Here is a 17,763-nt window from a genome sequence, read left to right as displayed (position 1 = left end):
CACTTGTATTTCCCATGAGCTAGAATTGAATGTGAATTACCTGCATAGTTCATACAGATTCACCACCTGATGCGATGAAGGGATTCTGTTTAATAACTGTCTTGTCATGACCAGAAGTCATCATCTGCTCTACTCTGAATAAAGATGTTTTTTTTACCTCCCTCAGGTTCCACTGTCTGGCATCCCGACTGTAAGCAATCCACTAAGACTGAAGATAAGCTACGGGTAAGCTGAATTCATGGCAATGACACACCAGATATTTTGCACACATAATAACTGAATGTTGTTTTTAAAAGAGTGACTTTTTCCATGGTTTTTTTTGCATAGCTGTCACCACTCTGGCACAATAAACAGTGGAGGCACTTCAGAGGTATTGCTCTGATTTTTAGGCTCACCAGTTTCACATACCTGTCTCAGTGCACTGCCTTAAAGATAGTATCATTTACTGACATACAGACATTGCAAAGTCTCTAAGACACTTCATTTCATATCTCAGTTATTGTGAGAGGGACTCTTAAGGAGAAAACGTGAACAGGGCAAATGCTACAATACATTTTAGTATTTTTGCACATCTGTGTAATTTCTCTATAGTTATACCTTGTTCTGCGTGGTTATTTACAGCATTTAGACAATATGAACTTGTCTTCCTTTGCCGTTCAAATAAACCCCAGCCTAAAGTGATCCTAATTTGAATGCCAAGAAGAGCTGCAGCTACCCTTGGAGTCACCGCAACATATCCAGACAAACTTTCTGGATCAAATCCTTGATGGCAATAATGCTGTACTGATAAATGCTGTAGCCTGGCTTTTTGCGTGCACCAGGCAATTCTAATCCCATATTCACTAATTCATCTTCTGGACAATTTACTCTTCTTGGTGTCTCAATTGGTCCTTTGAACTTTGGTAATTTATCTGGCTATGAATATTAGAGACTGAATATGAATAAAATGTCTTTCAGACAAGGAAACTAAGAGGTACTGGTGTGATGATACATAGGCTATCTTGTGGGTTGTGTTCTATGTGTGGCTCATTCGCAGGAAGCCACATCCTTTAGAATTTGTTCAGGTGCACTGATCTGTAAAACATCCCCTGCAGAGAATTTGCTATGATCATAGGTAATGTGTGGGCAAATTTTTGTTGAGCAGAGTTCATGTTAGAGTGGGCCATACTGATAATACGGAAGTATAAATGGCCCTAGATGGGCATGGGATCTAGCATGGCCAAACATCACTGTAGTACCATCCAGCATTTGCACATTGTTCCGTCCTGACTTCCCATAAGAAAATGGAAAATTACGCTGGAGTGGATTTCCTTCCTCATTTAACAATTTGAGTGTAAGACAGTGTTTTGGCCCTGCTTAAGTGTTAGAATGCTTGTGCTTTATAGTGAATGGTTGGGGTACAATACCTCCCTTTCATTTGGACCCAAGAGTCTTATCAAAGCACTCCTGACTACATTGCAGCCCTTATGAACCTTCTCTGGCTGACCTTATAAATCAGTTGCCGTATTTCCATTCCCCATGGAAATGGCCAAAGTCCTCCTCAAATATTTTCCTTTTCTCTGTCACACATTCAAGCATGTCAGTGTTCTTCCCCCTCAGCTAATTTTAATTGAAGTAAATTAATTCATCCACCTGCAAGACTTTGCCTAAGTGAGTTCTTGCAGGAAAATGAAGTTAAGTGAAAGAATGCATATTAAGGGAATATCTGAGAAATGTTATGGCACAGCTACCCCATGTCACCTTGTTCCTGGATGAGAGCTTCTATGCAGAGGTTTAATATGTCTTTAAAAGGCATTGACAAATGCACTGTACTGTTGCTAGCTGGAGAGCTGGAGAATTTTTACCTTCAACTGTACATCACAGATAGTCTCTATCTACTCCAGTGCAAAGTCAGCCACCTTATTTTAAAATCAGTTTGAGTTCACTTTGATGACTTTGACACGTTTCATTCTGCTGACTCAAATGAAGGCAGTAGCAAACAGGTAGGTACAGAAACAAATGAAACTGGGGGAACGATTTGAACACGTCACCACTAAATTGTGAACTGTACTTTGGTTGATTTTCAGTTTCTTATGACATGCATTTAGACCTGATGTGAGAATCAGAATCTGGTTTGTGAGTTGACAAATATATGATACAGCCACTTTCAGGGTCAGGCCTAGATTTTATCGTGATTCTGCAAAAAGCCAGTGACATGGCCTGTTTGCTCTGCTGGGTTTCCTTTCCCTATAGAGCAAAACAAAACAAAAAGCCCTTTTATCATTGAAGTCACTTCAGAAGTTTTCAGCAAGTTCTGTTTTCTCTCAGTAACTGAACTGTGATATAAACTAATCAGCATTCTAGCTGGTCAAGATCTGAGAGGGAGTTCGTAAAAACAATGGTTGCTTTAGATCTTCCCCCCACTGGATGTTTGTGGAGGATTACAAAGCCAAAGCAAGCAGAAAATAAAACAACCACAGGTATGTTACAAAAATATACATTGCTTAGGGTTTTTTGACAACTGTCTGGCTGTTTGTGATTCTGCAGGCATCAGTAAATAACACAGATATTATAATGCACAGATTATTATCTGGCAAGTAGATATTAGTAACTTGATTGAAAAAAGAGCTTAACCACTGAGCTGGGGAAACTGCTTTCCTTTTCACTCTTTTTTCCCTTTTGTGTTTCATGACAGCATTCCTCATCTGAGTTCTTTTATCCAAAGAGTCTGGTTCTTCGCAGGCCACGCTCTGCAGAGGTTTGCTGTTGTGTTTTCATAGTGTTGATAATGGTCTTCTTTACGGAGAAGATTCTTCGTTATTGTTGTTTGCTGCGCTTGCTACTACTTCTGCCACACAGCTTTCCTGCTATCACTTGCCACCTGGGCACTGACGCTGTATTTTGCATCATGTGGTGCAGTGTTGTTTCTTAATTCTCACATTTTTTATTTTGTTCAATGAAATGCTTAAAATTAACTTTTTTTAGATTCAGATGAGCTTTTTAGGGCTGTAGTATTGTTCTTCTAGTGTTACAGAAAGTTTTTCTTCTAAAACAAAAAATTAGAGTGCAAATATGAAGCAAATGAAAATGGTAAAAAGCATCTGACTTTAAAGCAATGGTTAAAAAGAAGTAGCTTTATGAACAATGGCTCGTGCTTTTTAGAAAAAAATGCCATCAATTAAATCAGTTCCTTTTTATATGTGTTGACCAACTACACATGAATACTTTAGTTGAGAAAATATTTACAAAATTCCGTGTTTGGGCATGTTTTATGTGCTGTCTGAGAGCATTTGCCTCTTTCTAATCCGGGACACATCCACATCCAGGTTGGGAGGTCCTCCCTGTCCTCTCGATTCTGGACTTTCTACTTTCAGACTTCCTTGAGTTTGCTTTACACCTACAAACACCACCCACTTCCATTTCTTCTCCTTCAGGGCAGTGCTTATTTATTAGTTGTGTCTGCTGCGGGCGTACGTGTAGCTGTAATGCATGCAGGCACACCTGAGGTAGCTTTCACCTGATAACGAATTAAGAATGTACTGGTATGGACTTAGTACAGGCTAGCAGTAGGCAGACAGGCTGACAGAGTCCATGCCACTGGATTTCCACTGTGTCTGTCTGTACTGCCTTCACATCTCTAATTGCAAAGTAGATACAGTCATATCATCAGCCAGGGCAGGATATTTGTCTTAGATGCAGTCTGCAGGATAGTGTTACGTGGTTGAATCCAATGCTGTGATTCAGCCCTGTACCCTTTGTCCTGCACTGTACTTTAGTCAGTTGACTTAGGATGTTGCAATGCATTAACTACTCTCGAACTTCGCTCTTTCTGTTAGCTACAGAACTATGTATCAAGAAAATACAGCTATAAAGATGTGTTATCAGTACTCCTAAGGAGGGCAATGTCTCTGCAGTCCTAGGCTTTATAGAATCGAATGTTGGAGTCTGAGAACAGCAAACTCTGGGACCATTTTACTTATATTTTAGGCCAGTGTAGTGGCTTTTTGCATTCAGCTTAGCATGCACGAGTCTGAGTTTCCAGTGTTGAAATCCAGGAGCCTTAGGATTAAAAAAACAAATCTTATCCAATCTATTAGAAAAATATGCAAGGCAAAGTAAGAGCAGCCCATGTCAAAATAAAGGTATGTTCTCTTTCTTGCTTTGTAGACTGTGTAGGATACAAATAGCTTAGGGTCAGCTGAATATCCTCTTGTGTAAATTTGGTCAGTATTAAATTCTGTTTAGATTTACATGCTGATTATACAAAGTGTAATTTAAGGCAGATTTTGGCTTCAACTGTTCTTCTGCAGAGTAGACACAAAGATGCTATCATGGCTGTTGCTATAAAGATGGGTCAAAGGCTTGAATCTACATGAAAATTGTAGGTTGAAAATTGTAGGGTGAAATCCTGTGAATTCTCTGAGAAGTTTGCTGTTGAATTCAGTATGTTCTGGACTGCCCACTTTATTTCTTCTGCTTTCCATTTAACTTATTCTTGGTGAAGGCTATGTTTGCATGAGTAGTCTTGTAAAAGAGTTTGTTTGGTAGCAATGTGCCTTCAGTGATCATGTGCTGAAAATTTATTCTCCTCTCTGGCCTTTGTGTCTAGAAAGGAAAGAAAAATTAGTTGCAACCTATTAATATGTGTGTCTGTGTGAGTTTGAACTAAACGTATTCACTAGTTTTGTCTTGATGCATACATAGTGTAGATTTTTTTAGGCAGAGAAATAATGAATGCATGCATTTGAAGGAAACACTCTTGTAAGGAGAAGGGTACAGTTAAACTAGCAGACAGTTGCAATGAATGCTGCAACACTGAGATGCTTTATTAGTCTTGTACGCAGTGACTGAAAATTACTGAAATCCATAGGAAGCCTGTGATTAATGAACCCTGGTTCCAAGTTCTAAATAACCGTAAAACCTTGCAGTTGATGATGCAGGTAGTCAAAGTAGCAAGTGTTGTACTGAGAAAGCCAAATTCCTTGCTATTGCAAAGTTGTGTCTGCCTAGTAGAATAATAAATTACATCCTAATCTTCTATTAGCTTATTTATAAACATGCTTCACTTACAGTAGCTTCTGAGGTTTAGAGAATTTGCTTAAGCTATAATGCTACATGTTACTAAGTGAAAACATACTCATTCTTCTGCAGCTATTATCACCGCCTTGCATAATGAACTCTATCAAAAAACTAAGGCAGGTACTGTAAACAATGCTGATGATGCCTTTGTTAAACAATAGTGCATCCGTTTGGCCAGATGTTCTTGGGATCAGTTTTGATCTGGTTGCCTGCACTTGTTTTTATAGAGCATGATTCTGAACATCTGTACTTGAGAAAGCCAGAGCCACCACATTGTAACAGCATCTGGATGATGTGAATGGCTCTAGTGTGGATTTTTTTTTAAAAAAAGAAGTTATTTATTTAGATGGTGTGCCATGCATGATGACATGACAAACTGAAATAAATGCAGATGAACATGTTAAGCTTTGCTATCTAATATTAAAATAAAAAGTTAATCAGTTTGTGGCATATGCATGGGTGATATGATAATTGAGCATTGAAAGTCACAGTGAACCTAATAGGATGAGCATGACAGTTGGTGTTACCTCTGCCAATCTGCAAATGTAGTTGGTAAAGAACTTTTGCATTGAAGACAAATGCATGGAATGAAGAACAAAAACATAAAAATAACAAGTCTGTGATAAAGTGGGAAATACTGAGAAGTCTTGTAGATACTTCAGATAATTTGTGATCTGGTTCTTTCCTTTGGCTCCTTTGATGACATGGATGAATTTCTATTGACTGAATTTCTATTGATTTTTTCCATATACTATATAGACTTCCTGTATCTGGTACGGACGTCTCATGTTGATCTATTTACTACTGTTACATCCATGTGGGTGGAAGAGGAAAGAAAAAAAGAGATGACTCTTCTACTGTCAGAAAATATGGAGAAAGGCCATGCACCACAAGAAAAAAAGATTAGTTGTAGTTCTTCATAGAAATTTGCTTTAAATTTCTCTGCACAAAGGCAGCATTATGAAAAGCTCTATTTGAAACCTTCAAGAACAAGAACAATCATATAAAGAGTGGTCCAGATCTGTTTGTAGAAGTAAAGCAGCTTAACTTGTTTTGTTGCTGGGAGTGTAGAACAAGTGTCATAGGACTATTGTGATGGAAGGAAATACCTCTAAATTAATGCATTCATATTAGAGGATCTTTCCTCTAATTTGTTTACCTGTATTCTTCCAATAATGTGTGCAAGAGATGCTCACATGATATCTCCACTGAAGGTTAAAGGTTAAATCAGGGATAGCCTGTACTCTGATCAGCTCTCCTCTAAGGTGGAATTTACACCCCATTGCAGTTACATCAATAGAGAACTTGATCTCCAGCGTGTCTCTTGCTACCTGTTTAAGATACACAGTCACAACAGTGGTACCTAGGGTCAGGGATTCTCAATTGCTAATGAAGATGTAATCTACAATCTAATAAAGGCCATACCCCATCACAGTTTTTCAGTCAGGAGCTATTATAGGTCTCTTAGGAGAGGAGCCAACCATAGCAACTAAAAGTATGCCAGAGGAACAGCTTATATCTAGGAATCTTTAGTGTATGTTTGTTAAGGCAAGCAGCACAAATGTTTTTAAGTGCAATGCAATTGTCTTCAGGGGAAAGTGCAAAGCTGTGAAGGATTCCAGACCATATGGGAACAGCAGAGTAGGAAATAGCCATCTGTGATGGAAACAGCCTGTGTAATTCAAAACAAGAAATAGGGCAAAGTGAGGCAGGAAGGGTAAGTAGATGTAGAAGTCCTTTTTTTCATGCACTGTCTTCAGAGGTGTGTCGTAAACCTAAGGAAGATGCAGAACTGGGGGCAAATAGAGGAGCCACAGAGTCCCAGGTCTGCTTGGATTAAGCTCCTCAGGAGAGGAACGGTGTGTGCTCAGGCAGCGGCTGGCAGGATGGCATCCTGCCCAGGGAATGTTGAGCTTTGCAGTAGACAGAATGTAAAATTGATGTATGCAGGAAGAATTACAGAAAATAGAAAACTGGTTTTAAAGGGTGTCATATCTGGCCCGTGGCCGTGTTAATGGGATGGTAACGAGTAACTTGGAGCAGAAACACAGTGAGGAAACGAAGAACAGGTGCTACAACTTGCCAGTCCGTCTGACAACTGCTCCTCTACTGCAGGTTTAAGAATACCTAAGAAAGTTGTTAGCAGGATGTGGCTGAAACTATCTTCTTAAGGTGTCTATTTAATAAATTCACCAAAGTGATCAGTACAAGTGGATTTTCCTTTGCTGAAAAGCTTTTTAGCAGTGACACTAAGAGATGAGACTAAGGAGATGGACCGAGGACTGAGAATTTCTTGTTTTCTGAAGTGATTATAAAAGATCCAGAGCGAAGAGCAACCTGGAGGGCCTGCCAGGTGGGAAGAAGACGTAACTGTCTCTAACACTTGTTTTCCTACAACAGGGAGAACTGAGCAGACAAAACTCTTAAAGTATGTCTGCCAAAAGCCAAAGGTAACAGAGACACCCCTAACAGTACCTCAACTACTTAATAGTGTTCCCTATGTTGTAATGAAAACAATTGTTTTCCATAGCAACTGCAGCAACATGTTACATGTGTCTCCACTCAGACAGCGGTGTGAAATGGCAGAATGGAAGGGGGAATAAAGTGTTTCTCAACAACAGCCAGATTTTCCAGCTTAATTCTTGTAACATTTCCATGAAACAAGTGGTTGTTGTTGGGTTTTTTGCTTTGATTGCATCATGGGAGGAGCTTAAGGGCAGCTGAGAAATTTCTGTTCCCTTTTGGGATGTAGGAGTTTGCAGCTACAGAGAGAAAAGGAAAGAAACACATAAAGGAACAGCTGAGAAAGTGTTCTTAGACATGTTCTGGAGAGAATTTGTGACTGTATCAGTCCACGACCACATCTGCTCTCTGTTTGATCTGAATCTTCATGTATTTTGGTGGAGCATGTTCAAAGCCTTTTATTCCTCTGACCCTCCCTGGATGTGGTAATTTCATTTCCACAAATGAAGTCAGAGAAGGCCTGCTGTATGATCCACAACTAGTCTTCAGCATTTTTTGTACGGATGGTTCCAATAGATTTGCTGGCTATGAAATAAAAGGTAGAAAGACTCTGAGGTCTGTTGGATCCTTTCAGGAAGTGTATGCCGAGAGATAAGAAAAGTCCAGTAGCCTTTTTGCGTTCACTCCAGATATTTCCTAAGAAAAATCAGCGAGCCAGGCTGTCAAGCTTTGTTTCTTTTCAATGTGTGCCTGAAGGTCCCTTAGTTCAATGTCACAAACTGACGAGGTAAGGACTATTTATCAAGATTTAATTTTCAGTTACTTTGAAGTATCCCACGGCACTAGTGTCATCAGTCATCTGCTGATGCATTGCTTTGTGATGGGATTTCATTCTTCGCAGTCAATTAGGGAGCGAAAATTGTTCATGGTTTCTCAGTTGCGAGTGGGATATCATTGACTACCTTTGTGTGTCTGCTGCATGCTGAATTTAGGAGTAATTGCCACAGTAGCCTGAGTGACTTTTGATCCAATAGATGTTTTTCAAATTCATCAAGTTTTCAGGATCCCTACATCTCACTGATAAGTTATTTTGTCTCCTCTCACAAAACTTCTCCCAGGGAATCAATGTCTGTTTAGTCTTGATGCAGTGTTGGAAAATCTACTAGATATGTAACAGCACTCGCTCTTCAGGGGTGTGACTGTTCTCATGAGTTTCAGTTTGCAGGACATTGTCATTAAACATCAGGACTTCCTCAATGTGGGGAATCATGACATTTCAATCAACAGTTTAACTTTCATGTTGCATCTAGATTGTGCTGCAGATGTAGGGAACAGCTCCAAGCCAAGGATTTGTGGTCCTTCTACTCAGAAGGACTGAATTCAGTTTTGTATTCATAATGGAAATCCAGTGATAGAACATCTGGAAAGTGATAATGTGTGTGCTGTGCTCCTCTCAACAGTTTTGTCTGCTGCACTGCTGATACCTCTAGCTGTTTGTGAACTAACGTTTTGATAAAATGACCAGCAGGACTATCCTGGATTGTACTTTGTATGGCTCCTTGCAGTGTCTCTGGCAGGTGTTGTTTGATTTCGTTCATTACTGTTGTTAGTCTTTTACATTGTATGACTTAGAAAACCTCTTTCCCGTCTCACAGCACTCCTTCCCCTACCAAAGACAAAGCCCATTTGCCTCACAATATTGTGAAATTTGCCAGAATGCTTGCATTTGTGTTGACTTTTTTCCTAAATTCAGTTAATTACAAGATCTGTGCAGATTTCTTCACTTAAAACCAAAATTACCAATGTTAATGGCTTCGGGTTGCTCTGGAAAGTTACTTTTTGTTTTTCAGCCTACAAGAACATCATCAGAAAGCATTTATTCCAGACCAGGTTCCAGTATACCTGGCTCTCCAGGCCACACTATCTATGTAAGTATTCCTTCTGATGAATAAGCTGCTGATCCCTTGCTTGCACATGAAATACTGCATGCTGAAATAAATCACTTTTCTACTGATGCTAATGCCTTTATTCTAGTGGTTAAATTGTTAAAATTCTCTCCGTGTAGTTTTTCTAACTATAGAATTTCAAGAGCGGGGTAGGCCTTTTCTAGGTCACATTTCCCTTAGAAAAATACAGTAAATCTCTTGAAGTCACTTGATGATCTGAAGAGGGACAGAAGGCAGATGGGTCATTTGACTTTGTGAGGAGATCTGTGCACCTTGATATGCAGTTCTTGAGAGATCTGCTGTCTCCTGTTGCAGGACGTGGGGAGGAGCATCAGCTACACTAAAAGAAGCCTGGCTGATACAACACCTTCCGTTTCAGAAGTCTAATGTTTTGGTTGTGGAAGGAAAGTTGTTTTTTATTTAAGAACAAAAACGATATTAAGCATACTTCTTTTACTGAACTAATAGAACTGAAAATGCAAACCTCTTGATATACTGTTTTATTTGTGGTTACCTGAGATGTAGAGTTTAATACGATTCCTTCAGTAAGGAAGCCTCCTCTTTCGTTATTGTAGAGGATCTCTTTCACTTCTTGGCCTTGTTATTGGTACTTTTTGAGCCTATAAGATCTTAGAAATTAAAAGTGGAAATACATTAGCAGAAGATTAGCTCAAAATTTTCAAAGGAATGGTGTTTTTGTCCTATTTTCATACCACTTTTTCAGGCATTTCAGTGTTGTAAGTGTCAGCACCTTTTGTTTTTTTCTTGGCAGAGAACTCCATAGGGTCAAAAAAGTCATGTTTTGTGGCTATACTAATCTGGTTCTAAGAAGAAAGAATATCAACTCACATGTACTTTGGTGAATAACAGAACAGCTCAGCCTTCTCAAATTTGCTGTATTTCCATGCATTTAACCTACACTTCCAAATACTTGCATCCATTTAAGAGTCCTGTTCCTTGAAAGTCCATATAATCTTTGTCCTCATATAAAACATGCTCTCAGATAACCTGCATAAAATCCAAGGCAGAGGTGGAAGATAACAGCTAAGGAAGAAAATCACAGGAAAGCAAGTTAGTGAGAGAGAGTCCATTATGGGGGACCAAAGATGAAGGTATGCTGGGAAGAAGAGGCAGACTACAGGGCCTGCTACTTTCTTTTCTGTTACCTATGCATAATGCTGAACCACTGATTTTATAGATAACCTTAAGATTATATAGCTGAAAATGTAGTGTCAGACACAAAAATCTATCAGTTACATGTATAATAGTGCAGAAAAATTACCAAAATTACAAATCTCAAGTCCTGAGTTTGAGTTAAATGCTAGTTGTTCAGTACATTTCAACAACAAAAATGAGCTGATATATTAAAAATGCTAACACTGCAGATATCAAGACATGGAGCATGTCCTGGAGAGCTGCCGTTTTGCTGGTAATATCAACATCGTAAGCTGTAGCTTATGAAATTTAACTGCTGCTCAGCAGCACAGCCTGTAGGGCAACATGGTGGCCTAGACTAGGGTCTACAAAAACATCTATGGTAGTTTATATTGGATTAAGAATATCCAGACACATTCGCAGGTCATTAACAGACTGTGGTAAAAATAACATACATTAAAATTGGCTTAAGGTATTTTGTTACATCTGGTGAGTCAAAACTAAACAGATTTGAGGCTATTTTTAGAAGGTGAATTTCAAACCTTGCTTCTCTATCAAAAAATGTTTTGTTTTGTATTGTTTCTAATTCATGGCATTGCATAAGAACCACCAAGACCAGTCGTTGTTAGGAGAGCTTGGGAAGGCAAATGCACTTAAATCTGAAAATACTAGGTGCTAGTACTCAGGAAGAACAGGACTGAATGTAAGTAGAAACAGATCATCCTCGTTTCCTTGTGCAGCCTACTATAAATAAATAAAATACCTAGTAGAAGAGTTGAAAACCAATTTGAATATTCTCTTTCAGTTTTAATCATCAAATGTATTTCTGTGAGGTAGGTAAGAATGTATGACTTTTTTTTAACAAGTCTTCTTTTAAGTAAAGAAAGATATCAGCTATCTAAACTATATGTAAGGCCTCTTTTTACCTCCTTCTGCAGCTGTCTTTGGAACTGATTTCCTGCTTCCATTTTTTAACTAGTCAAGACCTCCTTGCAGTTTTAGTGGAAAAAATAGTCAATGTTAGTACTATGCAGTATGCAGTTAGTAAGCAACATATGCCTTAATCAGAAGCTTGGGTATAGATTAAGTGATGAGTGCAACATAATAATTTCAGTTGGGAGTTTGGATACCCAGTCCTGACAAATAGTCCTGCTTGCCTTTTTATTTCATTGTAATAAGTTGTATTTCCTCTTGTGTGCACAGTTGTAAATTGGCTTTCTGTCTGTGGTCTTCTGCATGGAATCCTCTCATAATCTGTGTAATCTGCGAACTGAGTTGATGTTATCACATGTTTTTACATATGGGAAAACAAGAGCAGAAAGGTGAAAATACTTGCCTGAGGCCACAAAATGAGTCATTTGCAGAGCTGAAGTTTCCAGCTCACTGGTGGGGATAAGAAACTTTTGTATTAGATCTATATATGCCATGTTCTTTCTTTCCTAAACTGGGAAAACACTGTGCTTTTGCAGAGGAGGCCTGTTGGAGAAGAACAAGAAGCAATCACTTCGCATGTGAAGTGCGAAAAGGGTTTTCCATAGCAACAGTGTGACAACAAATACACAAGAATCATAAATTGTGTAAACCAGAAATTACCGGTGCATTTGTGTAAGTTAATTTATCTTCTGTCTTTGACCTTCAGGCAAAAGTAGACAATGAGATCCTTGATTACAAGGATTTAGCAGCCATTCCCAAAGTCAAGGCCATTTATGACATTGAACGTCCAGACCTAATTACTTATGAGCCATTCTACACTTCCGCCTACGAGGACAGACAGGAGAGACAGAGTCTTGGAGAGGTAATGAACCAACAAGCAACCCATTCTGCTCTAAGCTTTATTCAAAGCCTGCTTCGCTTCTATCCTCTTTTGAAACAGTTTCAAACTGACACTCCTTGGTATCATTGCTGCTGCTGTTCAAAGTGCTTTTTGTCTGTTTGATCTGGGTTTAATGGGAACCATCATGATGATGCTTCATGTGCAAAACTGCACAGTTTTGTGCACAATTAAACACCCACATTAACACCAGCCACAGGCAGAGGAATGGCAGGGGGGAGGTTTGCGGCCTGTCTGCATGTGTATTCTCATAACTCACATGGATATCCTGGTCTTTGGGTACAGCGAAATCCAGAATGTGAGACAAAAGCCAACCTGCTGGTGTGCTGTAGAGCACCAACATTCACAACGGAATATGAGGAATACCGTGATGTTCTGTGGCACTAAAAGGACTAAGAGCAGTGGGATGCTTTCTTTCACACATATTAAAGGGAAATACATTTCCAGAGCACTTTGCCAGAGATACTGAATAAAACCTGAACTAGGTCAAGATGAAGTGCTCTTCCACCTGGGAAAGCTGGTTAGTGGTGTTATGGAAATAGCTGCCTTACATTTTAAACTGCAGACATTTAGTAAGGATTCTTGTATTCTGCAACAATAGAAAAAGCTTATCTAATTTATTCTCTTAAATTTGTATGTAAAAATATCTTTCAGGTTGTAGGGTCCACCAGTTTTCTCAGGTGAACTTCCATAGCTGCAATTACTATTTACATGGTTTCAGTGCAGATCGTGAAGCAGGTTTTGTTATGTAATACCATCTGACTATAAATCAGACTTCCTTAATGCAAATCTAAATGGACATGGAAATGAATTTACTTCTTTGCAATCTCAGTGACTTTACTGACTGTAACTGAATTGAGTATGAAGATGAGCTGAGGAAAAACGAAGTACAGTAAATCATTCAGGCACCAGTGGTCTGAAGATGCCCAAATCAATGACTGAATCTGCTCTTTTAGCAAAGTGTTCTGCCCACCAACAGATCAGAACTGTCTCAGTTTTTCTACTTTTTTCTTTAATGTTTTATAGGGTTAGTCTTTTAAACTATAAAATGAGTTGGAAACTCAGGAGACTGTTCAGCTCAGGAATAAGATGAGAGATTAACAGGTCAGAATATTGCAGAATTTCCCCCCCTCAAATTTATGTTGGTAGTGAATCCAGCTGACGTCTGGTTCAAAACCACTGTGAGATGCTTTGGTGACCTCTGACCCGTTCCAACAGGCCTGACCTATTCCACAAAACCCTATACAAACACACAGAGTTTGTAGTTTGTAGTTCGTTTGTTAGCCACAGAGGAGGAACTGATTTCACTTAGAGAAGGTGAACTATTTCTTAATCCTTAAGAGGAAGCTTCTCACTCACAAAGCAGTATGTTGGAAGCTGATGAAGCAGTAGGGTGGAAGCTGTCTGCTGTATGCTTATTCTGGGAATAAGCAAAAGCCTTTGGGGTTTTCTTACCCCCTATTTTCACCAGCATTAAATCCAATTAACTTCTGGTGACTACAGAAATTTGTTCTGGAAACAAAAAGGCTCTCACCTTCTTTTCAGAGGATCTGCGTTTTCCACCCAATGCTACTGCTGACTTCTGTCACCTTGGGCAAGTTACCTCACCTCTTTGTACCTGTTTCTCCTCCCTTCCCTTGCCCTAATGAGAACACAAGCCCATCAGGAGTGGAGTGATCTCTTATTTTGTGTTTGTGTTGTGGTAAACAAGTGACACCTCAATCTTGGTACATCATACATCAGTCACCATCATCTTTAGAAAGCAAGGAGGTGACATGTTTAGTCATGGCAGGGATTTGCAGACTTTGAGTGATTTAACCTGTATTCTCTTTGCAAAGTGTGTGTATGTGGTGGTGTTAAATAAAAGGGGAGCCTGAGATGAAGCTTGGACCCTAGAAATGCCCTTCACCATGAGGTAAAAAAAAAAAAAAAAAAATCACCAAACTCAGCTAAGAAAGATTTATGGGTGTACAGGGCAGATGTGCAAGAGCCACCAAAGTTAATCCAGTAGCGGAGACAAACCTTAATTGCAGGGAATGAGCTATAAGAAAATTGTATTCTTTAGCCATAGAAAGTGAGAAAACACAGCATGAGATTTTCTTCTTTATTGCAATGGAATGGAATTGCTTTGAAAAGCTTCTCACTTATAATCTCTCTTGTTCAATTAAATCCCAATCTTGTTTTCTGTAAGTCTGCGATGAAAAAATGTTTTCGCATAGCACCATCTAGTGGGACCAGGCATTTTAGTTCCAATCCACCAGCAGTTAGGAGCTCATGAAGAGGTTGGTTAGCTTCTAATGTAAAAGAGATGAAGAGATGTGAAATGAAATCTATAAATAAACTTTCTGCTACTGAGGCCGGCCCTTGACGTAGCAGTAACGTTTCCAGAAATTGTCAGTTACTCAGGTTCTTCATGTCCTATAACTTCTGCCCTGCTAGCAGCAACCTGATTAGCACTGAAATCAAGTCTTTTCTCAGCTCTGGCTTTTGCAGCATAAATATTGAGAGAAACAGCATTTTACCTGCATGTCCTTTGTTTCTAGTATTCTGTCAGTTAAAAGCATTGAATGTCTGTAACAGCTTTCAGTAAACAAGCTCTCGTGAACTGAGAAAAGTGTTTTTTTCTAATGTGATAAATTCTTCAAAATGGAGCAGGCATCCTACCTGCTAGTTCAATCAAAAGTTAAAATGCTGGAATTTATATTATAAAATGACCCCTGTAATGTTTGCTGAAATTTCCCAGAACTCAAAATGAGCTGTATGATTTCAGGTATTAGAGCCCCTTAGATCTCAAAGTGATAGAGCATTGACCCTGCTGCAGCGAGTAGAAGTTTTACGGTAAATTTGGTCAGAACAAGTTCTCTACCCAGACTTTTTTTTTTTTTATTTTTTGAAATCTGGAGTCATCACTCTGTATTTCCACTAGCTTACTATTCTGGCGCTGAGCTGTTTCTTCTCAGTCAACTGCACAGTGTATTTCTAACTGACTAGTGTAAAGACTTCTGTAATAGATCAGAGTTTAAAAGACCTCATAAGCCCTGAAGAACCAAGCATTCCTTGGCAGACTTGGAGTGTGAGATATGGCAGTTCACCTGTGCATGATAAAACAGTAAGTTGGCTCCAGAGTGTACTTCCATTTCCCAAAAAGCAACAAAATTATGTCAGATAGAGATGGAGTAAAAATACATGAGAGGCTGGTCATGGATTCAGCACATCATTACTTTCTGGGATGCCTTCCCAGTCTTAGATTCCTGTGACTACCTTTTACAGTAGTCATTACCTTAGCATCTAGGCAACCAGAGCAGATTATGGAAATTTGTTTATTTACAGTAACACACAAATTACTAGTAGAAAAATGTGGGAACGCACATGTGCTTTTTTCATTCATATTGAAAGTTTTAGTTTAGCCCTTGTTTTTGTAGAGAGTGATGCTACAAAGCACTATGTACAGTATGCTTCATGTGAAGCAAAGTTTTTATGGCTGCTGCTGTTAGATCTATAATGAAATTGTGGTTTGCTGTATAGAATTTGTGCAGTTATAGGGATTAGGAAAAGAAGAATGTAAAAGACATTCAGGGCTTTGATGGAAAGTAATAAAAGCAGTCTTTAAAAAGCATTAGGGAAACTTGCTGAAAAGGAGATGTTCTGTACCCAAATAAAAAATGTCATTCTTTTGTTTGGATACTTTGCATTCACAGTGTCACCAGCTCCATGAGAGTTAATGGTCTCTCAATGCAAAACGTATAGCTGGATATTTATTACCAGAAATTCTGCATATGTTTTACACTACTGCTGTTGTATATTATTATAATAGTTAGACCAGAATCAGCAGTTTTGCTTCTGAGACATTATCTTAATAGCTGTATCGTTCTGTAATAATTGTGGTCTTATTTAAAAGCATACTTTCTTGCCCCGTTTATTATGGCAATTAAATAATATTGAAGTTTAGTGCATAAAGAAAATAATCAAATTCTGATCTTCCAGCTTCAAATTGTCTTGTGATTAAAGGGCACATAACTGGTAATTATACATAGCCTTTATTCTTGTTTGTACCATCAACGTATGCATGATCTTATGCTTCATTTCTAAAGGTATATCTTGCCTCAGTTTCCCTATCTCTGTAGTAGAAACTTTTCATAATGTTGTGCATATTTCTGCCCACTGGCCTTTGCGCAGTTCTTTCAATATACACGCTTGTAATCCCTCACTGTTCTCCTTACATAACCATGGAAGAACACAGAGATTTAAAGGAGATCATATCAAAGAAACGTTGATGACAACTATGTACTCCTTTGCATGGGTATGAAATGTAAGGCCTTGGGGAGAAGCACTTTTTTGCCAGACTATGCGTGTTGGAGGAAAAACATGCTTCATCCTGGAAGTTATTCTGTATTTCTGATGCCATGCAAAGCTCTGAGTTAAGATTATTTACTTTTGATTTCCACTTTAAAGAACAGGCATGGTTATTAAATTAATAACCCTTTCTGATTTTGATCTTTACAGCTATGTTTTAATTACCACAATGATTAGATGGCTGAGAGATGATGTTGCATGCTATTTGACTGAATTAATTACGCTTATAAAGATTCTCCCAGAAACCTTAATTGCTTCAATGATTTATGGACCAGTTCCTGAGCAATGTGGAAAAAGCAAGTTCCAGTGCTGCAATGGCCTCAGTAATTTCTACATTGCCATTTTACGTTGCCATATATCTGTGTATCTGCAGCAATGTTTAGATTGCCATTTTCTGGCCCAGCACATGCAATGATGCAATAAGGTAACCTTATTTTTATGTCTTTGCAGTCTCCAAGGACATTATCACCTACCCCTTCTGCAGAAGTAAGTTTGGTGGAACCTTTGGGGGCAGCATCTTACTGTGATTAGAATTATTCACTTCAGCAAATGCAGGTGTTGATTTTGCTATCAGTCTGATCCATCTCTGTTTGCCACATAGGCATGTTTGCTGAATATTGAAACCTAACGAAAATTAACTCTAAAAAGAAAACATTAAGTTCTTATTGACAGATTGTACAAAAAATGAAGCTCCCGCTCCTACCCGTTCGTTGTCTATAAAGCAGAGTCATTTGTCCAGCAGAGGTCACTTCTTGTACGTTCATCCGTCTTGTGGCACAGACGGGCTGAGATCTCAGGAGCTGGGTGATTTACATGATCTGAAATGCTGCTCTAAGCATCTAAATAATAAGCCAAGTTTGCTACTAAAACATTTGCAGTTTTGTCTTGAAGAAAGCATAACTATGGTTTGGTTTGGCGTTGCTTTTCCCTAGGAGTTCATTGGAACATCACAATAAC

General features: G+C 38.8%; 1 protein-coding gene across 2 annotated transcripts in view; it reads left to right on the top strand.

The window, feature by feature from the left end:
• ABLIM1 (actin binding LIM protein 1) overlaps window positions 1-17,763 on the top strand; it is a 133,739-nt gene that overhangs the window by 81,623 nt on the left and 34,353 nt on the right. Inside the window, exons 8-12 of one of the 2 annotated variants that reach the window (XM_059820987.1) lie at window positions 167-225; window positions 2,675-2,737; window positions 9,372-9,449; window positions 12,262-12,417; window positions 17,257-17,292. In XM_059820987.1, coding sequence (XP_059676970.1) covers window positions 167-225; window positions 2,675-2,737; window positions 9,372-9,449; window positions 12,262-12,417; window positions 17,257-17,292 — 392 coding nt within the window. The remainder of the gene's footprint in view (window positions 1-166; window positions 226-2,674; window positions 2,738-9,371; window positions 9,450-12,261; window positions 12,418-17,256; window positions 17,293-17,763) is intronic. The other variant, XM_059820986.1, reaches the window with a different exon arrangement.

The sequence above is a fragment of the Gavia stellata genome, chromosome 9 (genome assembly GCF_030936135.1).
Source record: "Gavia stellata isolate bGavSte3 chromosome 9, bGavSte3.hap2, whole genome shotgun sequence".
NCBI classification, from domain to species: Eukaryota; Metazoa; Chordata; class Aves; order Gaviiformes; family Gaviidae; genus Gavia; species Gavia stellata.
The sequence above is the reverse complement of the archived record's forward strand: the minus strand, read 5'-3'. Positions and strand labels throughout refer to the sequence as shown.